The sequence below is a fragment of the Vombatus ursinus genome, unplaced genomic scaffold, assembly GCF_900497805.2.
Source record: "Vombatus ursinus unplaced genomic scaffold, bare-nosed wombat genome assembly UNPS02014786.1, whole genome shotgun sequence".
Lineage (NCBI taxonomy): Eukaryota > Metazoa > Chordata > Mammalia > Diprotodontia > Vombatidae > Vombatus > Vombatus ursinus.
The window spans coordinates 2,068,387-2,094,509 of NW_020954564.1; the positions used below are offsets into that span (position 1 = coordinate 2,068,387).

The following is a 26,123-nucleotide window of genomic DNA, read 5'->3' on the forward strand; positions in this document are numbered from 1 at the left end:
GTGCTATAAAAATGGCAGTTGCTATTAGAGTATTGCCTGTGGAGTCAAATGCCACACCTGTGTGATCTTGGGTAAGTCACACATCCTCTCTAGGCCCAACTGTAAAATGATGGGGTTGGACAACATGGCCCCTTTCAGTTCTAAATTTATGATGCTATGAGCCTATGATTTTATTACCCTGTGTTATTGTTTTTCATGCCTATTGCTAAACTACTTCTACTACCTGAAACATACATACTCTGATGCCTGGTCTTCTAGCCTCTGTCTTTAGAAATCATCCCTTGATGATAAATAAGTTAAGATACCCTTGTAGGCAGTTTCAAAGATTTTATCTCTAGCCTACAAAACTGGTACTGATCTCACCCACACTTCCACTGACCTTAATGAGTACCAATGCAGCCCCACCTTCAACCTACCCTCTCTCCCACTTTTAAGATCTCTAGGATAAAATACAAACTTCTGGCATCCTATCCAAGAAAGTACAGACAAGGGACATGGAATTTATTTTTAGACTCCTAGGCTCACCATCCAATTTCCTTCACAAGGAACCTGGATTTCTTTCTTTCTTTCTTTCTTTTTTTTTTTTGACTAGGGGAAAAAGGTCATTCTCTGCCTCATTTCTTACCTAGCCTTAATCACTGAAAGGGCATTGCCTCACTCAAATTGAGACCTGAGAAAGACCTTAGCTTAAAAAGGCCAAGGTTTCCCACTGCATCTAGGGTTAGGGTTAGTCATCCTGATCTATAGCTTGCCACTGGACTCAGATGGCTCTGGAGAAGAAAGTGAGGCTGGTGACTTTGCACAGCCTTCCCTCACTTAAATCCAATTTGCACAAATGTCATGGTGTCACCTCCCTGATGTCATGGTCCTCTTCAAGAACAAAGGGCAAACAACAACAACAATTTCCCAGAGCTGAATTAATCTTCTCTTCTACATAAGGCCTTACAATTGGACAGCATTTTATTTTAATAAATGACTTTGCTAAAGTTATTTTCTTTTTCAGGGATAATCCTGCCCAACTTGTTCATTTTACAGATGAATTAAGTTATCTTCCGGTTCTGACATCCTTTGACTTTCATGACCTTGATTGTCTTACTGGATTTTGAAGTTCTATAGGATCTGGGAGTTGGAAAGGACCTCAGAAGGAATCCAGTCCAAACCACAACTGAACAGAAAAAATCCCTTCCATGAGACCCCCAACAGGTGTTCATCCAGTCCCTACTGAGAAAACTGAGACTTTCATCTGTGAAATGGGTGGGTGGATAAGAGCTCTTTTGAGTTTGCCAAGGTCACCTAGAAAGCCAGTGGTAGCCAAGGATTCAGACAAACACCTACTGCCTTCGGGGCCAGTTATGGGTCCATTAAGTCATGGCATCTCCTGAAATACAGTATTGGTCCCATGCAGGGAAGTAAGAATATGAGATATATCACCATCTCCTCCAAATTCTGGGAGAAGGTGATAACGTAAAAATGTTAATTCTAACTGCTTAATCATATGGCGGGTGAGTTTCCCTCAGAGCAATGCCATCCTTGTCCTTCATTCCCTCCATTGGTAATGGTGCTAGACACAAAGGGACCTGTCAGCCAGATATATTCTTGCTTTGGTTCCATGCCCTAGCCCCTCCCTCTGCACATGTCCTGGGTGTAGATGAATAGTTTCTTTTATCTTCCAATATTGGGCTGGTCTCTGGCAGGAGTCCAGGTGGCTGCACTAAGCAACATTGTTAAAGATGCTATCAGCCTTCGCCCCTGGGAGCCCAGGGCATCCAATTTGGCAACAGAGGTTTGGCTCAAGGTTGCCAAAGACACCTGTAATGGAGAATGGTACTCACCCTGGAGTAAGAGAACATTGAGGAAGGCCAGGAATATACCTACCTGTCCAGTAGTTCTTGCCTACATTGTCTCCTCCATTGACCCCACCCTAGTCCAGACCTTTATTACTTCACACCTAGACTACTACAATAGACTCTTAAGAACTCTCCTGGTCTCTTCTCTACTAGGTCCCTCTTCAGTCTATTGTGCACAGGCCACCAGGTTCATTGTCCTAAAACATAACTATCATTCTGTGACTTCTCTACTCAAAACCTTTCAAGGCTGGGCTGCCCATCACCCACAAGTTTAAAAAGCCCTTGCTCCCTAACCTGGCATTTCTAAGATTATTTAGGATTGTGAAAAAGAGCACTGGTTCCTCCAAATAAGCAGGATTCCTGCAACACTGATTGTGCCAGGGTGCCAGCTGGGCCAGGTTTCACAGAGTGAAAGGATGATAAAGAGACTAGAAGAATAAAGCAGGGTCCTCTGAAAGTACCAGAGTTAACTGTGTCTCTCTCACTACCCTCCCTCTCATATAAGTAGGATTTCCCCTGATGTTCCCTTCTGGCCTTGATTTATGCCCCTCCCAGCCCCTTCCCAAACTACACCCAAGGTAGTACATCTTAAGAACCTGATCTGGAGAGCTGGAAACTGTCTTTTTTTTCCCTTCTCAATGGATCAATCTTGGCTCATCTTGCACATTCTGCAAATAACTAAATTGCCTTCACACTTGTAACTTCCTTTGATTTCTATGTCATTAATGTCATTAATGCTCTTAATGGATATTCCCAGCCTCACAGGATGTCAAAATTGGAAGGGACCTCAGAAGGCATCAAGTCTAAACTATGCCTCAACAGAAGAAATCCATTTTACAGCCATTTTACCACACTCTCTTGCTTCCAGGCTTGGGACCACCAGACCAAAAGCTGATATATTTAAAAGCCAGTCATTCAAATGCAATAGTACTGCTCTGGAAGAAATTTTGAATGCAAAGAATTCAGAGAAGCATGGGAAGCAGGTTCACTTAGATGAACAGATGCACAATGAAGGAAGCAGAAGCAGAAAAGCAAAAAGCAATATACACAATGATTAGCACAATGCAAATGGAAGGGACAGTAAACATACGGAAAACAAACACTGTATAATTATTATGACCTAGGTTGGACCCGTAGAAGAGATGAGAAAATGCAACTCTTTCCTCTGCCAAGATGAAGAACTATGGGTAGTGAACCCTGCTGATACCAGAGGATTTCAAAGTATGGCTCAGGAATCCTTGGGTGCCCCTGAGGCCTTTTTAGAGTTCATGTGTTCAAAACTATTTTCATAACACTACTAAGACATCTTGATTTCTAACAGTAAGTATCAATAGATATTACCCACCTAAACAAAAGTTCTTTGGAGTGGGGAGGGGGGTGCGGTCCTCACTAATTTTTAAGAGTATAAAAGGGGTTCTAAGTCCAAACAGTTCGAGAACTGCTAACCTGTACTGTCAGACTTGCTTGATGTATTGGTTAGTTTTGCTGAACTGCCTCCCCAATCTCTCTCTCCTCCTCTCTCCCTCTCTCCCCAGTCTCTGTCTTTCTCTCTGTCTGTCTGTCTGTCTCTCTTTCTCTCTCACTCACTCACTCATTCATTCATTCATTGTTAAAAGGTGTGGCTTGCTGGGAAGGGGAGATGAAGTAATAAGTAAGAATGAAAGATGTCAATAAAAAATTTTTAAGTGTTAAAACAGATTTTAACTAAGCATCTCCTTTTTCCACACCAAACCAGCACCAGCACCATATAGCCTAATGAAATGGGAGGTGTACTGGACCTGAAGTCAAGACACATGGGTTCTAATTACTGCTCAGACACCCACTAGCTACGTGACCATTGACAAATCACTCAACCTCTATGACTCGCCATTTCCTCATCTGTAAACTAGAAATAGTAATACTTGCAAGAACTACCTTGTGGGAACATTGTGAGAAAAGTGCTTTTTAAACCTAAAAAATGCTTGGTATAAATGTGAACTTATTGTAGATTGCCTGCCCTCACACTACAGTGAAGTACCCTAGGCCAGCCCATCAGTCTCTGTATGGCATGCACTGGATCCCACCTTACCTGTCTATTCACTCTTCCACTAATCCCCTTAAATGAATTACCATTTTGTAGGCTTCCTTAACACCTTCTGTAAAATGAGGGGCTTAGCCTAGATGGTTTTTAAGGTCCCTCTCAGTTCTAATCATCAAAAAGCCTGTTTCACTCAATCCTCACACCTCTGAGGTGATTAGGGAGTATTATGTCCCTTCCACTACAGGAAACTGAGGCTCATAGATGTTAAATCATTGGACTGAAGTCACAAGGCTGGGTTTAGTGCCTGAAGGAGGACCAGAACCCAGGTCTGTGATGCCCAGCCTTTTGACTGAGTCTAAGTTTTACAGAACAAATCCTTTTATTAAGAGGATTTGTTCTGTGAAATTTGGATTCAGTCAAAGGGCCAAACTGGAGGACCTAAAGAGCCCCATGTGACCTCAAGGCCAAAGGCTTCCCATCCCTGGAACATAGGTAACCTCTGAGCTTCCATCCAGATCTAAAATGATCTATAATCTACTATAAGGACTTAGGAAGTGATGATAAGAGCTGGTGAGTATAAAGACAGTGCTTTACAATTTATTAAAGCTTTTATATCCATTCTCATTGGATTCTCATAGTAGAGAAAGAAAAGGCAGGACAATTACTCTCCATTTTACAGATGAGAAAACTGAGGCCCCAAAATTAAATGTCTTTTCAAGATCACAGAGTTCATTAGAATCAAGAGATTTGGATTCTAGGCCTGGTTCTTCCTAGAAGTAGACTGTTCTAAATAAAAGAAAGCTCTCCCAATAGAAAAGTTGTTTTTCTAATGCCAGGCCCTAGAGGCTTTAAAAATGCCTTTTCCCCCAAGTGGGAGAAATAGGAATTTAAATGGTACGTATCAATTTTCAAAGTATCATCTAGGCAAGATGACACACATCTGCTCCCAACTTTTCCAAATCTCCCTGGAAACTCTCAAAACTTGGCATCTTCTGAGGTACTCCAGTCAGCAACCCTAGAGAGCTGATGAAATCTCTTGCGTAGAAAAGTTCAGAAGCAGCAGACAGAGAGTAGACCTTGTAATCTACAAGACCTGGGTTCAAGTCCTACCTCCAACATGCCTGATGACCATGTAATCCTAGGCAAACTAACTTTTCAGTGTCCCGGGATACTCTCTAAGATGACTATAAATTGCAGAAAGGGTGCCTACCTGCCTAAGTAGAGGTTCCTCAGAAGATCTTGTGAAATCATAGGTCTCTTCAAAAAAAGAAAAAAAAAAGAGGTTTAAATAAAACCCAGGATGAAACCCTCAGGATTCTAGAATGTTAGCATCAGAAGGAATCTTAAAGACCATCTATTGCAATACTCTCATTTTACAGGTGAGCAAGTCACTTTTGCTATCTGGGCATCAGGCTTCCCAAAGAGTCAGGCCTAGAACCTATATCTCTTGATTTCCAAGCCCAGCTTTCTTTCCACTGTGCCTCTTTGTATGGCTTGTCTCCTCAGAAGACTTGATTTCTACCACCACACCAATCATTAGATTATACCCATTTCCCCTTTTCTCTCTCTGTTGTGTGACTAAAAATACGCCAAACAAACTCATGTTATAATTGGACCGAGTCCCTGTGGTCTTCACCCACCACCTTTCACTATCCCATCTCAACTTCACCCCTCCCTCACCCAAAACACACACAACCCCCAGAAAAGGGTGGAAATTATTTTGGGCTCATGGAAAAGCATGAGATAGGTCAACTCACAGCTTCTTGCCAGAGACGAAGCCCAGTGTGCCTTTGGTTGCCTAGTGAGTGAGACCCACACAAACCAGGGCCCAGGCAAGTATGCCACCTCCCTGGGGGTAACCACAGCAACTCAGGCCCCAAGACACCAACCTCAGAAACAGATCCAGATCCCTGAAACCTCCTCAGCGGAACTTCCTCGAAAGGTGGGCTTGCCTGGTATATAGAGCCACACCACCCCCGATGCCACTTCCTGTCCAGAAAACTGCAGGCAAATCCTTCATATGGGATTGGGGTGCATGGAAATTACTAAAGATATTTCCTTGCCCCACCAAACCTACCCCAAGAAACACTTCAGGGATTTAGAAGTTGACCCTTTCCCATGAAGGTACCTATCCCACCTGTAAATACTTCCAGATGGTCCAATATCTCTTCTCTGGGGATGTAGGGAAGAGAAAGAAAGAGAAAAAAACTTTGTTTTCCCCAGGGAGACAAGTTAATAGAATCACGGAAAAATAACTTTAGAGATGAAAGGGTCCTTGGAGACAACCTAATTCAACCCTTTTACTTTTACAGATGAATTGACTGAGACCCAGAATGAGGAAGTCAAAGGATCTAGAGCTGGAAGGAATTTCAGGAATCATCTAGTCTAACCCTCTCACTTCACTAATAAGAGGAAAAACTAAATCACTTGGCCAAGTGACTATACTACTAGCAGATAGATAGTATGCAGGATAGTTGAACTGGGAACCCCAAGTCTTCTGACTCCAAAGTCAGATTTCTTAGGATCAAAGAATAGAACGTGAATCCTGGAAGGTATCTTCAAGATCACCAGGTTCAACCCGCTCGTTTTACATACGAGGAAACTGAGACTCAGGGTGATTAAAGCTTCCTAACCAAAGTCATGCCGATCTAGGACTAAGCCCTCACACTCAGAAAAAGAAAAAAAAAATGTTTATAGTTCTGATATGTCCGGAGAAGAATGGGGTCCTATGGGGGGGGGTACCCCGGTACGTAGTTTCTCCTCCACCCCGTTTTGCCTACGGAGCTGGGGCCCGGCACAGAACACGCTACAGGACCAGCCCGCGCCTCCCCAGAGCTGGAGAAAGTTCCTGCCGACCGCTTTGGAGCGTGATTTCTCCCCGTCTCACCTGAGCTGCTGCAGCCGCCACCCTGATGCCAGGTGGGGATGGGCGTCATTCCTCTTCGCCAGCCTTCCAGACTGAGTGGGATGCCACGCTCCTCCGCATCCCGGGCCCCCGGAGCCGCCAGCCCAGCAACCCAGCCCAGCTCGGGGTAAAACTCTTCCCCGCCTCCTTTAGTCAATTTCCTGGAGTTAAAACACTGCAAACAATAGTCTCCAATCTGAGAGTCGCAGCTGCTCGGGGAGGGGGGCTTGGCTCAATTTTAGCATAATTCTAGAGATCTGACCAATGGGATAAAGGGAACGGCCCCAGGAAGGCGGGGATTGAACCACCTCCACCAATCGAGGAGATGCATCCGTTTCTGCCCGCCCTTCACAGAATCAGGGGTGTACGGAAAGTCTCGTCCTCCTGGAGAAGGCATTGAGGGATGCGGGTGGGAAGGCCCATTAACGGGCCTCCACGAACTGTAAGGTGGGATTTAGAGTTGGAAGGGACCTCAGATGAGCTGACAGACACTCCTTTATTTCACTGAAGAGAAAACGGGCCCAAGATCAAACAGGTAGCCAATAGGGGAGCCAGAACTCTAAATCTTTTGACTCTAAGTCAGTACCCTCTGCTTTCTTTTCTTTCCCCTCCCCTCTCCTATCCCCGTTACACCAGCCACTGCCTTCTTTCCCCTCCCCTCCATTCCCTTCCTCTCCCATCCCCGTTGCAACCCCCACTCCCTTTTTCCCTCCCCTCTTCTGTTGTCTTCATCTTCGGCCTCAGTTTCCCCAACTGTAAAACGAGGGTATTAGACTCCAAGGCTCCTCCCAGTTCTGAGAACTCATGTTTTGTTGACACAGGAGATGGGAGTGTTTCCTTGTGTCTCTTCTGGGAAAACTGTCGACATCCTTCTTTTTCCCCCCATGGCTGCTCATCTGCCAGAGGGAATCCATAGTTCTCACCGCCCTCCCTCCAGCCCCTTTATTTATTCTCAGTATTTCAAACCCTGGATTTCACGAGGTGCCCAAGTCAGGGTGAGTGACGCTAGAAAAACAACCCCTTTCTTCATCCCTAGGAGCCGATGACCTGCTTTCACTTAACCCAGAGGCTGGGCTCTGAGACATTTTGGCAGTAGGCAACTTTGAAAGTAGAACGTTCTAAAGAAAAGAAAGCTCCCTCAGTGGGAAGGTTATTTTTCTAATGCCAGGACCTAGAGGTTTTAAATTTACTTTTCCTCCAATTGTCCCCAGGGATATTAAAGGAAAAGACCCTGGAGATAATTTGGTCCAAACTCATGATTTTACAGAAGGGGAAACTGAGGCTGGGAGGTTACCCATAAACCCAAGACTAGCACTCCCCATTTCACCGAACTGTTGGGAAGCAAGTGCTTTGTAAACTGTATATTGCTATATAAATTTGAGGTATTAGTGTCATTTTTATTATCATAGAATGAGGTGGAGAGAACTTAGCTTGTTACAGTAGAAAGTGCTAGATATGGCACCAAAGGACCAAGGTTCAAACCTTGGCCCTGACATTTACTAGCTGTGTGACCCTGGGCAAGTCACTTAATATCTCAACACCTCAGTTTATTCACCTGTCAAGGGAGCTTAATGATACTTACACTGCCTACATCACAGAATAGAAAAGTGCTTTATAAACCTTTAGAAACAGAAATGTGACCATCTAGTCTAATATGTCCATTTTTCAAGTAAGGAAATTGAGGCCTAGTGTGGTTAAGTGATTTGGCCCAAAGCACACAATGGGTTAGTGCCAGGTAGAGCTAAGAACTAGAAACCAGATCTCCTGACTCTCAGACTTTGTTCCCCAGCCTCCACTCAGAGTTCTACTGAATCTCTTCCGTGTCGGAGATTCTGGTGTTCTGGGCTTCAGAGACAAGAAATACTAATACCTGCTGGAAGTCTTATTCTGGGTGTATGGAACTTCTACTTTCAGGACAATGTGGGCACGGCTTAGCATACATGTGTTGGAATGAGGGGGGAGGAAAGAACATTTTTCTGGATCACTTTAATGCATGGAGGGCTGCCCCTCACCAGTAGAGAACTGTAGTTTTACTCAGTGGTTCATGGAATTAAGTTGCTTAATTTTTTTTTCCAGAGTAAGGAACAGGGTTATAAGTAGGATGGTCAGCTGGAACTTTTCCCCAAGTTGGGTAATTTATAGAGAGCTGACAGCACTTTTACTGGGAGCGGGTGGGGGGGGGGGGGGGGGGAGAGGGGTGTTGTGCTTCCTGTCTTGATAGTGGCAGAAGCTATAGCTGAACTTTTCTACCTGAACCTTCCTCTCCTGTCTAGCTCTTTCCTTAGAAATAGTGAAACATCCTAATTGCCCCTTAGGGGTCTCATCCACCCATGCCTTTACTACCCCATCAAGCTTTCCATCTACCCTCCCAAGGGCAGCAGTCTTTTCCTCCTCAGCAGCCTCACTTTCAGCAGCAGAAGAGAAACCTTGAGATTATTTCTAGGGTATACTACTTTACCACCCCTTGCTCCCAATGAAAATGTTCCTAGTTACAGGGGCAGCAGGGGGCAGCAGCTCCTAAAGGCTGCAATTAAACGTATATTCTGTACTTTTCTCTGCCTCCTTTAAATCTTTATGGCCCTTACAATTCACACCACAGTAATAGGCTGTAATGGTTTCCCAACTTATCTTTTAAAAATATCATAGCTATGTGTGTACCTGTTGAATTGCCGGGACAAGACTGTTTGAGGTCCAGACCAGGTTAGTGTGATTCTACAGAAAGAACATGAGCCTTGGAGTCAGGCAGGAGGCCTGGGCTCAAATCTAGTAACCATGTAAGCTTAGGTACGCCACTGTCCTCCTCTGGATTTCAATTTCTCATCTGTAAAACAGAGATGACCATAGTGCTATCATCTGTCTTGCAGGATTGTTGTGACAAAAGCATTTTTTAAACATTTGAGTGCTAAAAATATGAGGCATTGTTTATAGGATATGATGAGTCTTTGTGCTGGGCAGAGAGTGTCCTCCTGCCTGATGGTTACTCTACATGGCCCACTTCTTTTCTATCTGACTTATTGATTTTAAGTGGGAGTTACCAGGATTTACAAAGCACTTTTCTCACGTAAATCTGTGAGGGTGGTAATACAAGCATTCTTGCCCCGCCTTAATAGTAACTGTCCTTTACACCGTGTTTGGACAGCTAGGTTGCACAGTGAATAGAATGCTGGGTCTGTCAGGAAGACTCATCTTACTGAGTTCAAATCTGACTTCAGACACTTACTAATTGGGTGACCCTGGACAAGTCACTTAACTCTCTTTGCCTCAGTTTCCTCATCTGTAAAATGAGCTGGAGAAAGAAATGGCAAACCACTCCAGTATCTTTGTCAAGAAAATATTAGGCCATGAAGAGTCAAGACATGACTGAAAAACAACTTAATAACAACATAGTATTCAGTACAGTAGCACTTTTGGACAGCCTATATGTATAGTTTTAAGGTATACAATTCACTTAACATTCAGTATCTCACTGATCCTTATAACAACTATAGGAAGAAGATTTCTCGTTCAGTTGTTTTTCAATTATAGTTGACTCTTCATGGCCCCATTTGTGGTTTTCTTGGCAAAGATACAGGAGTGGTTTGCCATTTCCTTCTCCAGCTCATTTTACAGGTGAAGGAACTGAAGCAAACAAGGTTAAGTGACTTGCCCAGGGTCACCTTGCTAGAAAGTGTCTGAGGTCAGATTTGAAATCAGGAAGAGAAGTCTTCTTGACTCCAGGCCTGGCATTCTATTCACTAGGCCACCTTACTGCCCCAAGGAAGGAACTAATACAAGTATTTTTATCCCTATTTTACAAGTGAGGAAACTGAGTCTCTGAGAAGGTAGAACTTGCCCATGATCACACAGAGAACAAGTGTCAGAGTCAGGACTCTCCTGACTCCAGGTCCAGTTTTTTTTCTACTATATATGATGCTTCTCCATTTGGAAGCTGATGCTCAAGAGAGATTAAATGATTTGCCCGAAGTCATAGATCTAGTCAAAGTCAGGATTCAAATGCAGGCCTTATGACTTCAGCTCCAGTATGTATTCCACTAAACCATGCCATTTCACACATATGTGTGTATATGTGTAAGTTATCTATCCTATTATTCATTCAACAGCTTTTGAGCAATTAGTATATACAAGGCACTGGGGATATGAAGATGAGTATTAATTTTGTGCTCCCACTAGGCTATAAGTTCTTATTATGGACAAAGGCTTCTACTTCATCCATATTATTATATATCCATAGCAGGGGTCTTAGGAACACAGATGCATAGGCATAATCCCTGGGTAAGATTCACTCACTCTAACCCCATCTTTTGCTGTCAACAGAGGTCTCAAAGTATATGCTCTAGGAGTGCCTGGTTGTCTTGCCTGATCCCTCAATATCCAATTGACTGATTGATTTGATGGGAATTCGCCTTGCTTACTGAGGGAAGCTGGTTCACAAATACAACTGGACTCATTCCTTTGTGAAAAGACTACTCCAAGCCAGATGCCCTGAGGTTACAATAAAATGAACTTTAGAAATCATTTCTGAAACTCTGGTTATTAGGGCCCCAGACAGTCTTTCTGAAATACTCCTCGGTAAGCCATCTCAGCTGGATATCATACAGAAACCCTCCACAGTATTTTGTGAGGAGAGACGGATTTCGCAAATGTCATAGGATTTGGCCCTTGAAAGGATCTTAAAGACTGTGAAGTTTAACCCTCTCATTTTAAAGACTAAGAAACCGAGACCCAAAGACTTGTCCATAGTCACAGAGGCAATTAAGTAACAGCTAAAGGATTCAAACTCAAGGCTTCTGACTCTAAACCCTGTTATAGTTTTATTATGCCACACTGCTTTCCTCCAATGGACTGCCTTGTGAGGCACCTTCAGAGACTCTGGAAGTGCCAGAGAAACTCCATTCCTTTCAATGTGCAGCTGAGATATCAAGGGAGACTGGTCTTCAATCAGGTCAAAGCTGGCCCCCTTGTGGCCTGTAGGAGGGATGCAGCAGAATGGATTGCCCAGTTTGAGTTACAAACTCATAGAATCCATCAATGGGAATAATAACGGGAAAAACACAAGAGATAAATCCCATGTGGTCCCTGTCTTCAAGGAGCTTATCAGCTAATACAACTTAGTCCTAGAAAAGCTCTCAGGATGTCATCTAGTCCAACCCCCCTAGTCAAGACATTCAAAGTGGTATTACCTCCATTTTACAGATGAGGAAAATGGGGCACAGGTTGGTTAAATGATTTTCCAAAGTCCACATAACTAGTCAGTATCAGAGAGAGATCCAAAACTCATTAAATACTGTTGTACAATAACCCTAGAAGACAGAAGATCCTTAGTGGGAGGCCATGACCCAGTGACACTCTCCAGTGGGAAGAAGGCAGGCCCCACAGTACACTTTTTCCTAACATGTTAGATTTATTGAAAAATTAAAGTCACAAGCTCTTTATATAAATACACTGACATTGCTGGCCATTTACAAGGCATCCATTGTTAGGCTGTGCACAGGGTGGCCAGACAGGACAGGTGCTGGAGAGGGGGGAGCTTGGGATCCATGGCTGACAGGGTAGAAAATAAATAATGAGTAAGAGAGCGGAGAAGTAAGCTGGGTGGAATAAACAGCCAGGGCAGGAGGGCACTTGCTGCCCACCCAGTCTGTGGCACTCAGATTGCTGTAGGGCATTTCCCGGGGACCAACCTCTGGCAGAGCCAAGACCCCAGAGCTCTCTCTTCACCCCTGCTCTGGCTAACAGTTTCTCAGAGGAAGGAGAGGGGATACTAAATGGAGCCAAGCTCCTCTGGGGCAGATGGGACACATTCCTCTCTTCAAGGGGCACAAGTGGGAGAAGGCGGAGAGGAGGCCAGAGCTGGCAGGCAGGGCAGAAAAACCTCTAACCCAACTCAGGAAGGATTCCAAAGGGTTCAGGGTGAAGGTGAAGGACAACAGAGCCGCGCACATGGTAAAGACAGGAAATGCCCCTTAACACAGAGGCGGAGCCACGTAGTGACAACGGTGAGCAGGTCAGGGGAGGGGTGAACAAAAGCTTAAGCTCCTCTTCTGTTCTTTCCTTAGAGTTCTTGCTTTCCCTCCCTCCTGGGCCTCTTCCTTGTTCTTAGTCCTTCCCTGTTTCCCCATCTTCGTTCCTGCTCTCTGGGCTCTGTTGGAGTGGACTGCTAAACCAGGGGATGCTAAGATCTGTCTGTCTGTCTGTCTGTCTGTCTGTCTGTTCTGCCAGCAGCCAGCTTGACCGTGTGCCTGGGAACGAGACCCTCCCTGAGGGCAAGGGGAGTAGGTGGGCCCTAATCTGGGCTGGAGGGCTGGCTGGAACAGGCGTGTCACATCACCTTGCCACAGCCAGGAGGGGGGCACTAGGGATCTGGGAAGGAGCATCTGTTTGACGTGGAGCTACGTGCAGTTTTACACGTGTGAGACACAACACAGAGCTCATCAGAGCCGCCACTGCACTTAGTTACTTGGATCCTGGGCACTCTCTCTTGGGCCATCTTTCTACTTGGCTCTGGGGGTCCTTCCCCTAAAGCATCACATTGAACTCCGTAACCAGGAAGTCCACATAGTCCCGGTCCTTCATCTTGAAGGCTTCAGCAATGAGGCGGGCGGCCTCCCGGTGTTCTTTGCCCCGCATTGTCATGCCATTCACCTCCAAGATCACATGACCCACCTTCAGCTTCCCACAGTTGTGGGCAGAGCCGCCTCTCTGCGAAGAGGAGACACAGGAAGAGGAAGTCAGCTCACAATAACCACGACCCTAGGCCAGCTACCGGTGGCTCCGAAAGACCATAGGCTGGATTCACCTGGCCTCAGACGGCCACAGCCAGGAGCTGAGCTTGCTCTCGTTAATTCTTATTTACATGCACTCGAGTAGCTACCAAGAATGCCCTCTGCATGTGTGTGGTAGCTGGCGCATATAGTAATGCTCACATACAAATGTAAAATGGCCCCTGCACCCAACACATGCTGTGCCAACCTATGGGTACACCTAAGCAGAGCATAAAGATGATATTAAATATCCCGGTGGCTGAAGCCACCAACCCATTCTAACTTTATAGACTGATTTTATCCCAGACTCCCCTCCCCACCTAGCTCCAATACACAGGTAGTAATCCGTGCAATTCCTTGCTTCCATCTAAGGTCTCTCTAAAATCAGGGACTGAGTCTTTATTCTACAGCCCTAAGACCCTGATTCATGGTTATGTACCCTTCCTGACTTCTGGTAGGAGGATGTTTGTGGGAGGGCTAATGGCAAAGGTGAAATTAGCGGTGTTCCCAGATCACATCTTTGTAAGCTTCAAAGCACAGAAATATTTTGGATAGAGCCCTAGTATTGCTTTGATTAAGATACCACTATGGAAAAGAAATATAGGAGAGAGAGTAGGGGCAAGAGGTGGGGTGAGGCTAAGAGTCCTGGAGCCACTTAGAATTCTTAACCTCCTAATGTTTTCTGGAATTTGCAGTGGCATCACATTGGTTGCTTGGGAGAATGCAAGCAGGAGACACATAGCCAAGTCTAGAGGAAACCAAAAAGGAGTTTCTGCTTTTCCCAGATGTTGCTTCTTTCCATACCTGGATGGTGACGATCCTTGGCAGGGGCTGTCGAGTATTAGCACCACCCTCAATAGCAATACCCAAGGTGGCTGCGCTCTTCATCACTCGGATCAGAGAGGATGTGGGCTCCAGGAGGCCAGGCTGACGGCAGAGGAAATGTTATCGTCACCAAATGCTGCCCCTTCAGTGGGTCCCTTAAAGGTCTTGGTTAGATTTCCTTTTTGCCTCTAAAATTGGACAGTTTGGATTCTTCTAAGCTTCCTGGCCCTATCCAAGGTTCATAGAACTGGAAAGAACGTTAGAGTTCATTGGATCCAAACTACTTGTTTAAAAAACTCATCCACTTGGAGTCAGGAGGACCTGAGTTCAAATCTGACCTCAGATATTTGACCCTTAATAGCTGTGCGACCCTGGACAAGTCACTTAACCCCGATTGCCTCACCAAAAAGGAAAAACAAAAAACAAAAAACTCATCCAGTCATTCAACAAATATTTATTAAGTCTGCCATGTATAATGCATGTAGCATGTAGAAGGGATACATACAATATAGTCTTCATCTTCAAGGAATTTACAAATTACCATAATGAAGAAACTGAAGTCCAAGGGAGGTCAGTGACTTGTCCAAGGTCACACACAGCAAAGATTAGAACCCAGGTTTACTGATTCCCAGTTTTTGTGTGTTTATTTATTACATGCTGAGTTATTTTATAGGGGACAACCCTTACGTGGCAAAAGCCACCCAGAAGCAAGCTAAAACTCAGACGGACTTACATTCTCATCCACTAGAAAGAGAAATCCTGATATCTTGTCGCCACCCTGAGGGTGTGATAGAGTTTGGGCAACGTTGGCAAACTTGGTCTCTAGTATGCCAGCTACTGGATCAGTGTGTAATAGGAAGAAGTTCTTTAATTTTCTGATTTAGTGACTCTAGGGATGGGGCAAGGCCAGCGTGTTTAAAGATGGGGGGAGGTGATGAGGAGGCCTCTATGACTGGGCGCCCTCAGGGCAGGGTATGGCAAAACCTTATTCGTGTTGTTCAGGTACGAGATGCATCCAGCTGCTGACCAGCTCATGCCTCTCACACCACACCCAGAGGCTGGGTCGAGAACAGGGTCAACCATGCCCCCTTACCCACTGGCTTCTGAGTCACATTTAGGAAACCCCTCCCTTGGGCAGACTCCACCCCCTCCCCATCCCAGAACACCCTGGAAACCCCAGGGTGGAGTCCAATCCCCAGCCTGCTCTGCCTATGAAGCTACCTCATGTCGGTCTATTCCTTACCGGTTTGGTGGCTGTCTCCGCTGCTCCCTCATTCCGGGGGAGGTCCTTGCTGCCTCTTCCCTTCATGGATGCCTGCTGTCGGCCCCGGTCCTTGCTGCTGGCCTCTGCCTCCCCAGTGTCCACGCCACTGTCTTCACTGAGAGTCTGCCCACTGTCTGACAGCTGGGAAAGGGTAGAGGCTGCTGGGGGTGATAGCGGGAGAACAGCTGTTAGCAGGAAGGAAAACAGAGTATGCTGTCAGGAGGCTGCTGAGGACACCTACAGACACTAGGCCTCTGAGTCCCTTCTGCTCTCCACGTGGAATTGGACATAGGGCACAAGGAGGTAAACAGGAGGATAAGGATACTAGTTTGGGCACCAGGTTAATCTAGGAAATTTTAGTTTCTTTTCAAAGGCCGGGTGACTGTGAGACTCAAAGACCCAGGGACTGGTACAAGGGTTTTTTGACTCAGGAGTCACTAGGGAGAAGCCACGGCAGCGCTGGACAGTTAATTACATATGAGATATACAGTGCTATTCCATGCCCCTACAACTATACCCACTCCAGATAAGGCCACTAAAACCGCAAGAAGAAGACATCACTTGGTGATGATTCAGTTTACTGAAATTCACTCACACTTCTTTACTTGCAAGGGGAAAGTATGAAGGCAATTGAGTGTCATCCTTTTCTTTCTCTCCAAAGAACTTGACTTTTATCCTTCCACTGGACTTGGAGGAATCAGGAAGAGAGAGCGAGGCTGACAACTTTGCACAACTCTGCCTCAACTTAAATCCAATTCACACACAAGTCAAGACATAACCTGTGATGTCCTTGGTCTTCTTAGAAAGCAAAGGACCACCACCACCACCCACGGTGCAAAATATACTCCCAACATCCCTTGCATTGTAGGAGGGTGGAGAAGGCCCAGAAATGGTTACCCTTTGGTTATTGCCAAATACCACTTCTATGAAGATCACTTGAAAATCTCTATCTCTAGATCTGAACTCTCTCTGATCTATCCAAGACCCCTACCTCCAATCACCTACAGGCTATTGGCTATCTCTACATGCATACCCCTGTAGCACCTCCAAATGAACATATCTCAAACCAGGGATGTGCTAGTAAATGTTTAACAACCAGCTCTCTGAAAATGCATAACACACTTTTAAGTTTAATCTTCATTATTAACATTTTCTCTATCACTTTCTTAAGTCTACAGTACAATCAAGCAAAACAATAAATCAAGTCCAGCTTTGTCCAATTGTTTGCCACTCTCCAAGTAGAAGCTTAAGCTCATACTGAAAATTTAACAACCGGCTCTCTTTCTTGACCCGGCTTCAAAACATTCTTGCCCCAAACCAAACTCATCTTACCCCCTAAATCAGGTTTTCCTTCTGATTTCCATACTTAAGTTTATGCTAATGTCAGTTACTCACGTCCATAACCTTAGCATTACTGTTGATTCCTTCCTTTCCTCACCTCTCCTATCCTATCCAATCAATCAGTTCCAAGTCCTAAGGATTCCAACGCTCAGTCATCTTTCATATCCTTCTTCTCCTCTCTATTCCAACTGCTGCCATTCTCATACAAACTCTCAGTATCACCTTCTAGACGACTGCAATAATCTGTGTCTTATCCTCTGCTACTTTTTCCTTCATGTAATCCATTCTTCATTCCACTATCAGAATAATCTTCCTTAACAACCTTCACTTTTTGAAAATCTTCATTGGCTCCCTAATACTCCAAAGAGTAGTTCATATTCCTTTGTTTGGCATTCAAGGCCCTCCATCATCTGGCGTTGCTGTGTTCCCATTTTCTTCCTCCTACTACCTGGAAAGCTCCTTGAGGGTGAAGATACTGTCTTAGCTCAACTCGGTGTCCCCTAGTGCTTGGCACAGTGCTCCTGAACACAGTAGGCACTTAATAAATACTTACTATTTTCACTGTGTTTTATTTTACATCACTCCCCTACACACATGGTGCTTCAGTCAAAACAGACTACTTTTATGTCCCCAAACATGCTTGTACTTTGTTCACACTATTCCCAGGACTTGGAATGCCTTCCTTCTTTCTTTGCTTGTTGAAGGCCTTGTGCTTTAAAACCACATCCCCAGGCTACCTCTTCCATGAAACTTTCCCTGATCCCTCCAGTTGGTAATTTCTTGTCAGGCTTCCCCTACCCTTGTTTTCTGGCTCTTTAATAGATCTTTTCATGTATTTTTTGAGGTACCTACGTGGTGCAATGGATGGAATACTAGGCCTGGAGTCAGGAAGACTCATTTTCCTGAGTTCAAATCTGGCCCCAGACACTTCCTAGCTGTGTGACCCTGGGCAAGTCACTTAACCCTGTTTGCCTCAGTTCCTCATCTGTAAAATGAGCTGGAGAAGGAAATGGCAAACCCACTCCAGTATCTTTGCCAAAAAAACTCCAAATGGGATCACGAATAGTCAGACTCAACTGAAACAACTGAACAACAATATTGTATGATCTGGGTTGGTGACATCTCCTGACTATTCTATAAGCAATTTGAGGGCATGGACTATTATCACATGTAAGCTTGGTATCTCCCCCAGTACCTAGCACCGGGCTCTGTGCGCAGTAGACACTGTTTATCATATTGTATTGGAAGTAAATAAAGGGGTCCTTTCTGACACTATGGTTCTGCTACAGTTATGCCCCTGATGGAAAAAAGGTCCCAGATAGTGGTTGCAGAAAATAATAAGTCACTTGTTTTCAGGTGTCAGGACAGTATGGGAAGTGGTCTGGGATTAAACATGGTGAGAAGCAGGATGAGAGACAGCAAGAGGAAGAGAGCCTTGCTCCCTGGTCACAGCTGGAGGCCAGAGTTGGAATCCTGCCTTTCTGAGGTAATTAGAGCTCAGAAACAGGATCCAAATGGATTTCAATTGAATAGGATTCCTTCTTCTCCAAAAGCCTACTAGCTAGCCTAGAGAAGCTTAGTTTAGGGTGGAGGTTCCTAATCTTTTTGTGCCATGGACCTCTTTCCATGATCTGATAAAAACTAGGGAACCCTTCTCAGAATAATGTGTTTAAATGTATAAAATAAAATTATAAAGGAAACCAATTATATTGAAATACAGTAATCAAACAAATATTTTTTAAAGTTCATAGACCAGAGGTTAATAACTCCTGGTTTAAGGGGTCATGGTGGGTGCTTTGAGTCTGGACCCTTGTATTCCATTCTTGTATCTATCTGCTGCTGAAACTGATCATTTTTCTCTTTCCCATCTGAAAACTGGGAGAAATCATCTTTCAACTCTGAGGCTAGTTGGGAAGGTTTATGGATTAGTGTCTGATAGTTGCTCAATGATTTAAGATGGTGTTCTTAACCTAGGGTCCATTAACTTAAAAAAATGAATATTCTTGTAACTATTTTAATATAATTGATTTCCTTTGTAATGCTGTGTATCTTATTTTATGCATTTAAAAGCATTCTTCTGAGAAGGGGTCCCTAGTTATTATCAAACTGCAAAAGAGGCCTCTGACAGACAAAAAGGTTAAAAAACTCTTGATCTAGGGGTAAACGGGTACTAAATAAGTGCAAAGTTCCACCAACTGCCTTTCATTACCATCTATTGGCACTGAAGACCCCTCTAAACTAGCAATGACAGGTCAAACCACAAGAGGGCAACACAGCCCAACAAAGCCATGATTTTTTCCTCAACGTCCTGGGGGGAGGGAAATTGGAAAGCTGGCAATGAATGGTTGTGTTGCTGTTCCAAGCCCTGCCTTAGAGGGGTATCGAAAGTCAGTTCAGAATTTCTCCCTCTCAAAGTGTTGTTGGACTTTCTACTTGGAAATTTGGAACTAAGTCAGTTGACTCCTCCTAGCTTTGCCAACCATTGAGATGGCTTGTCTTAAATGCCTAGGCCCATCCCAAAGGTGTGTCATTGCCACCCAGGGAGGAGGAAAATAGAGGTGATGGTCTAAGATAGTTCAATATTATCTCCCCAGACACACAAACCATAGCACAGTGTGTAATATACTGTAGGAAGGCCATTTCCCTTGTTCTTTTCTCCCTGTTATTTTGAAACTCATTCCAAGGTATGGAATGCTCCCATTAATCCAGGATGGCTGGGGAAAGGTAATTTTTTTGGTTACTATATATACAACTATTGATACACTTCAAGCACTTTAATAAATATTTGATTGATTGACTGGTACTTGGAGAAGCCATTATATTACTGGTTGGGTAATTCTGTTGCCAATACAAATTGCAACCCCTCCTAGCCTTAGAAGATGGCCTTTATGAGCTCCTGTAGGGCTGGCCCACCAGAAAAGCTTCCAGCTTTAGGCCAACCTGGGGACCCTCTCCTCCTCATTTAGCTGAGCTGGTATCACCAACCCGTACTCAAAACCTTTCTAGCTTGGTAGGACCTATCAGAACTAGAACACTACTGTCAAAGCCTCTGGGTCACCTCTATGCCACAAGGAGGCAACGGGGTTAGACATCAGTGGAGGATAGCTTCTCTGTGTGGGGGAAAAGAATATTCTAATTCACAAGATTCTTGTGAGGAGCAAATTAGATAATGTATGCAATGCAATTTGCAAACCTTAAAGAATCATAAGTGATTATTTTTTCTCCAATCTGCGGTGTGATTGATGTAGGGAAGCTCTAATGTGAAAATTCCCTCTAATTCACGTAAGTTGGAAACTCATCTATAACTTAAAGTCTTAGAGAAGTGCCTGAAGTGCAGATGAAGAGGTTAAGTGACTTTGCCCATGGCGTCAGAGGCCATATATGTGTGAAGTATGTTGTCAGCAGGACACAAACCCAAGTCTTCCTGATTCCAAAGCTGTCCATCTGGCCAATCCACCGTGCTGCCTTATTATTAATACGGATTACCAATTTTCAAAGAAACAAGATAGAATTAAATACACTTAATGCCCTTGGGAAGAGAACCTTGGAGTCATTTAGTCCAGTGCCCTTATATTACAGTTGGAGAAACTGAGGCCCAGAGAAATAAAGTAGCTTTCTGAATGCACGTAGTTCACGAGTAGCAGATTTGGAATTTGAACACAGTTCCTTGACTTCAAAGTCAGCATTTTTATACTGTAGTGTACCACACTGCTCCCGCTAAAAACTACACTGAATATAATTAGATCACTTAGGAAGTTCCACAGAAATTTATTTCTGCATTACCTTTCAGTCAACAATGATAATTACCACTGAACGGCAGGAGTAGAAGATGGAAAAGCCAGACTTGAATCTTTACTGGCCCAAGGGCCATAGTCTGGAAAAAAAAACTTTTTGGTGGAATAAGTCCCTAGTATCAGCTTCTTTCTTTGTTCTTTTCTCATAAAGCAACAGTGGACAAATGAACACTCTTGGTGGGCAGAGAGAATTCTGGATCCATGACAGTCAGGTGGCTACTCACCTCGAGTCTGTGGCAGGGCCCTCACTTCGTTCACATCTGGTTCACTGTTTGGCCGGTGTACTTCCACCATGACAAAGTGATGATTTGTTCCTGACTCGGGGCTGGTCTTATTGAGGGGAATAGGGACAGCAGGAGGAGAGGGAAGAGGAGGACTTGGGAGGCTGCTCCCTGAGGAAGCTTCGAGGGACATGCCCTTCAGATGAGTTGGAGATTGGACCCTGGGGAAGGGGCCTATTGGGTGCTGGTTGACAAATGACAGGTGTGTATCCATTGGTCTCTTCGAGCTGTGATTGGCTGGAGAAATTGTGGCATAGATGGGGCTGGCAAGAGACCCCTCTGTAGAGGAAGTGACTCCAGTGGATGGGGTGCTGGCTGTGTCCCTCTCTGGTTGGCCGGTTGGTGACCTAATGTCGCAGGGTGCTGTGAAGAAAAGGCCCGATTGAGAAGACGCTGAAGAAGGGCGTTTGAGATTGTCTTTCCCGGTCTTTCTCTGCTGGGGAACAGAAGAGTCAAGGGACTGAGCTGGAGGAGGTGGTGGTGGAGGCTTGAAGTTGGTTGGTGCCTCAGAAAGAGATGTGACATCATCCTGCCAAAAAATCCAGCAAGAACAGAGGCCATCAGACTCCATCACTAGATCTGGGAGAGCCTTCTTTTGTAGAGAGACTCAAGAGCTGAGAGGCTGTACCAGAACCAACCAAGATCCAGGCTGGAATTCTGTCTCCTACAGTTGTCAGGGTTCTATCAGCCACGTGACGAAGCCTGCTTCAATAATGCAACACCATAGTGGAAAATCTGTGTCATCTCAGCTGCTGATAGAGGACTGACCCCTGTGGCTTGGATCTTGGCAAGTGTCTTTGCAGACGGTACTGTTACCTAATAGCCTCCTCCTTTCGGGAATCTCACTAAGTCCTTGGCATAAGCAATATCCTGAAGCAAGGAGTCTTTACAGACTTAATTACAGGCAGTAGGCAGTATTAAAAAAAAAAGACATTTCCTTGGCTTTGCTACATTCTAAGAGATTAGCTTATACCAGTGAGGAGCCCAGCGGGAGTGAAGGAAGAGAAAATGAGCATACAGGTGACATTATCCTTCAACTCTACACAAAGAAGCCCAGTGGCTTGCAAACAGAAACAGAATAAGATACAATAGATAATGTGGGATGGCTGCTGTTAGGACAGAGAAAAAAACAAGGGTTAGCCCAAGAGAGAAAAAGATACAGAGTTATGCAAGCAAAGGATTTAGAGCCAGAAAAGACCATATGACACAGAAGGTTAGAGCTGGAAGGGACCTGAGAACACACAGCCTCTGAGAGAGAAAGCCCTTCCCTAGACCCCTTAGGGAAGTATCTATTCTAATCCCCTCATTTTATGTACTGAGGACACTGAAATCCAGCAAGGGGACCACAACCTGCCAAAGCCCCCACAGGTATTAAGTGGCTATACCGAGGCTGAGGCGAAGAGCAGTGCTGGGCCTAAAACTGAGACCCAGAGCCCCCTTTTGTCATTATGCCAAATGTATTTCATGAAAACCAGGTTACATGCCTGGTAGAGTTGATTGTTTTTTTTTGTTTGTTTTTTGTTTTTTTTTGTGGTTTTGTGTCAACCTACAATTTCATCAGAGTGGGGGATTCCAGATATGGAAACTCCCTCCCCTTATCCAAATCAGCTCCTCATCTATAATTTGGTGCTTTAGAGAGCTACCCAAGGGCACTGAGGGGATAAGAGATTAATCTAATTAATCCAATTAGTCTATGTCAGAAACAGGACTTGAACCCAGGTCTTGGGGGTTCTAAGGCAGGTCCTCTAACTCAAGCCTGATGCCAACTATCTGTGCTACCATGGGATAGTCACTTAAATTCCCTGGGCTTAAATCTCCTCCTCTATAAAACAAGAGTGTTGAATTAACTTGCCTCTGAGGTTAATTCCAGTTTCCATCTATGAGCCTATACTTTTTGGTGATATGCTGCTTCTCTGTTAGTTCTTTTTTTTCCCCCTTGGAGACAACTGGGGCTAAGTGATTTGTCCAGGGTCATACAACTAGTAAATATCTGAGGCTGGATTTGAACTCAGGTCTTCCTGATTCCAGGGCCAGTGTTCTATCCACTATACCACCTCGCTGACCTTTCTGTTAGTTCTTAGTGGCCAAAATGTCCTATTCCAATTAAAGGCCAAAAGAGAAGGCAGAACATCTTACCAAGGAAATATCTGGCAGAGCATTGATACTGCCCTGGATTACTTCTCCAGTCTCTTCAAGGTCCAGAGTATTCTAGAAAGAAATGAAAAGGAAAGCAGTCAGCAAATACACACTGAAAAGAAGCAAGCTACTTGTCCTCTGCGAAAACAACACTGTCTTTCTGCTGCTTCAGTGCCATATCATGGCTCCTCTCCTTTCCCCTCCATCACTCCAGCTCAAAACAACATGTGGAGGACTTGTTTTTAGATTTAGCCTATTGATAAAGTGAGCACTGGTTGCTAGCCTTCATTTCTGTACGTTTCACTAAATCAGAATTCCCCGTTCCTGAGAGCTTGGTACCATCCCTTGAGCATGCACAAGTGGTATACATCTCTGTTAACTTCATCCGTTGTTCTCATCCCCCGCTGTAAAGGGTGAGGCCTCCCTGGGCCTTGGCAATCACCTATTCAAATCAGTGCCAGATGTTTGCTTTCTGTGTAATTGCAGCCCAAATGACATTATGAAATGTCAAAATATGTCGTGGTCCATGTCAACAACTGAGGTAGTCAGAAAAATGAGCACCAGGGAAAATGAAATCAATTCACGACTCTCCAAAAGCTGTCCTGGTAGAGAACAGCAATCAGGGAATGGGAAAGAAGTAATTTGGGCCTAAAGTGACTTTGACTAAGCACTCCCAATTAATGCCAAAAAATTTGTAAAAACATCATTTGCATGTGTTAGGAAGAGCAAAAGAGGAATGTAAAAATTTTGTTGATGTCTCCTGCAGGTAGAGCAGCAATACCCAGCATCCGAATACAGCTGGGACATGCACAGGTGTAGAGAAAAAACATGACCTTGGCCCTAGTAGGCCTCATCCAGAAGTTTGGGTTAGCACTGAGTCAAGTCTGGAGGATGCCCAGCCTAGTGGGGTATGGTCACATGGCTAAGTCAGGCGCAGAGCTGGGATTCTAACCCAGGTTTCCTAATTCCAAGTCCAAGTGCATCAGGCCTAGCTCTGCTGCCGACTAGCCGTGCCACCATAAATGTATTACATGACCTCACTGAGTCTGAATTTCATCTATAAAATAGGAATCATGATACTTGTACTGCTCGCTGTATTAGAACCACCCGAAACTCTGCTCTAGCTGTATTTGGATGCCCAATTGCAGAGCTGTCAAGAAATAAGTACTCTGTAAGTCACAAAGTTATTACAGTGGCTTGGAGAAGAGGATGAACTATTAGCATGTGAGTGAATCACAAATATTAGAGGTAAACGCATTCTTGGGATGCAGGTTCTTCTTTACAGAGATTCTTCTGTTCTCCTAGGGAAAGAGTGCGAGGAATGGGCTTCATCTGGTGGACCTGTCATAATGTTCCCCTTCTTTGAAGGCTTAACCTAAGGCCTACCTCCTCCCTGGAGTCTTTCACAGGCACCCCCTACTCACAATAGCTCTTTCCAATGAAAACCCAGAGAACTTAGTCTTAGAACACCCTAACCTCCCAGTCCCACAACCCGACGCTTAGCAAACATTGCTTTGCATCATCAGTAATCTTCTCCCTGTCTCACCAACTAGGCTATGTGAACGTGGGCAAGTCACTTAACCTCTGCCAACCTTGGTTTCCTCATCTATAAAATGGGGATAGTAACAGCATGGGGCTGTTGTGAGGACCAAAGCAGATAATATTTATAAAGCTCTTTGTAAACCTTTACACTCTGTATGCTAGCTGTTACCATCTATGTGACCTGGAGCGGGTTATTCTTCCTCGTGGACCTCAGTTTCCTCATCTGTAAAATGAAGGGACTGGACTAGGTGATTCCAAAGGGCCTTTCCAGCTGTACATCTATAATCCTAAACTACACATTCTTCCTGCCTTTGGGTGAGCTGAAATACCCAGAAAAGGAGGTGTGATATTGACAGAGGCCTAGGATGGTGACAGTGGGCACTTGGAAGGGAAAGAATGGCTTTCTTCATTACTGCATTGGACAGAATTGGCATTCTTGTATTGTGGACAGTGTGAAATATTATTTCATTCTCTGCCATTAATGGTGTAATTGGTGCTGGAAGGTGCCAACGAGTGGAGAACACATCTTCTGTTCCATTGCCTGTTATTTATTGTTGGATAAACAACTGATTAGTCTGGAGCTGCAGGACGTCTGCATTTCTCCATCTGCTAAATCCAGTTGCTCAGAAGACTCCTGTCCTTAAAGTCTTACCTCATTTGCTACCAAAATAGACAGAGACAGCAGTTTAATAACCCAATGTATTAGTCAGCAAAGATATTCAAAGAATAGGCTTTTTTATCGCTACAGCTTCCTGATAAGGATCAAGGTCAGAAGAACTGCTCAAATGAGGGAGTTAGGAGCAAGCATCTCTAGAGAAAAATGGCAAAAAAGATTCAGAACCTAGCCCTTGAAGAAGAGAAGCTTCCAACAGGGAAGAGATTTTCTTGGAGGGGTGGGGGAGGCAGGTCCTCAGGTCACAGTCATTCCATCCGTGTCACCTGGGAGTGAAAGGGAACCCACCTAACTTGGAGTTAGAGAAAACAATCAAGCACCCTGGGAAATCCCTGCTCCAGCTGGAACACTCCAACTGAAAGTTCTCATTCCCTCCCTCCCATTAATATTTACTATCTGCACCACTCCAGCGTCCTTCTCCTGTTCTGTGCATGTTGTCAGGCTGTGAGGACCTGAAGGGCAGGGACCCTATCTTGTATTCCCCTCAGGACTTAGCACCATTCCTTGCACACAAACATTTAATAAACAGGTACTGAATGATCATGGTGTTGTAGAAGGAAGAATACTGAGTGTGGATTCAGTAAACCAGGATTCAAATGCCAACTTATTACCAGTGTGACCTTGTGTAAGTCCCAGCTCCTCTATGGGCTTCAATTTCTTCAACTGGGTTAGACTAGATGATCTATAAAGTACCTTCTCGCTCTAAAACTCAATGAATCTGTAAGTCTTCAGGA

The 26,123-nt window shown here is 44.5% G+C and overlaps 2 protein-coding genes across 11 annotated transcripts in view; both read right to left on the reverse strand.

Annotated features, from left to right (window-relative positions):
• Window positions 1–6,949, reverse strand: part of LOC114047098 (AT-hook-containing transcription factor-like) — a 70,460-nt gene extending 63,511 nt beyond the window's left edge. Inside the window, exons 1-2 of one of the 2 annotated variants that reach the window (XM_027867826.1) lie at window positions 6,755–6,944; window positions 5,078–5,124 (exon numbers count right to left, since the gene is read on the reverse strand). Coding sequence is in view for 1 of the 2 variants with exons in the window: in XM_027867824.1 (XP_027723625.1) it covers window positions 6,755–6,803 (49 nt within the window). In the remaining variant the exon portion in view is untranslated. Of the gene's footprint in view, window positions 1–5,077; window positions 5,125–6,754 lie in introns of both variants that reach the window. The other variant, XM_027867824.1, reaches the window with a different exon arrangement.
• A 5,204-nt stretch (window positions 6,950–12,153) lies between these two features.
• Window positions 12,154–26,123, reverse strand: part of LOC114047370 (whirlin-like) — a 134,603-nt gene continuing 120,633 nt past the window's right edge. For 5 of the 9 annotated variants that reach the window (XM_027868196.1, XM_027868198.1, XM_027868197.1 and 2 more), the window contains 5 exons: window positions 23,175–23,246; window positions 20,982–21,567; window positions 15,602–15,807; window positions 14,338–14,460; window positions 12,154–13,471 (listed from right to left, as the gene is read on the reverse strand). In XM_027868196.1, coding sequence (XP_027723997.1) covers window positions 13,289–13,471; window positions 14,338–14,460; window positions 15,602–15,807; window positions 20,982–21,567; window positions 23,175–23,246 — 1,170 coding nt within the window. In that variant the 3' untranslated portion in view covers window positions 12,154–13,288. The remainder of the gene's footprint in view (window positions 13,472–14,337; window positions 14,461–15,601; window positions 15,808–20,981; window positions 21,568–23,174; window positions 23,247–26,123) is intronic. The other 4 variants (XM_027868195.1, XM_027868192.1, XM_027868194.1 and 1 more) reach the window with 2 other exon arrangements.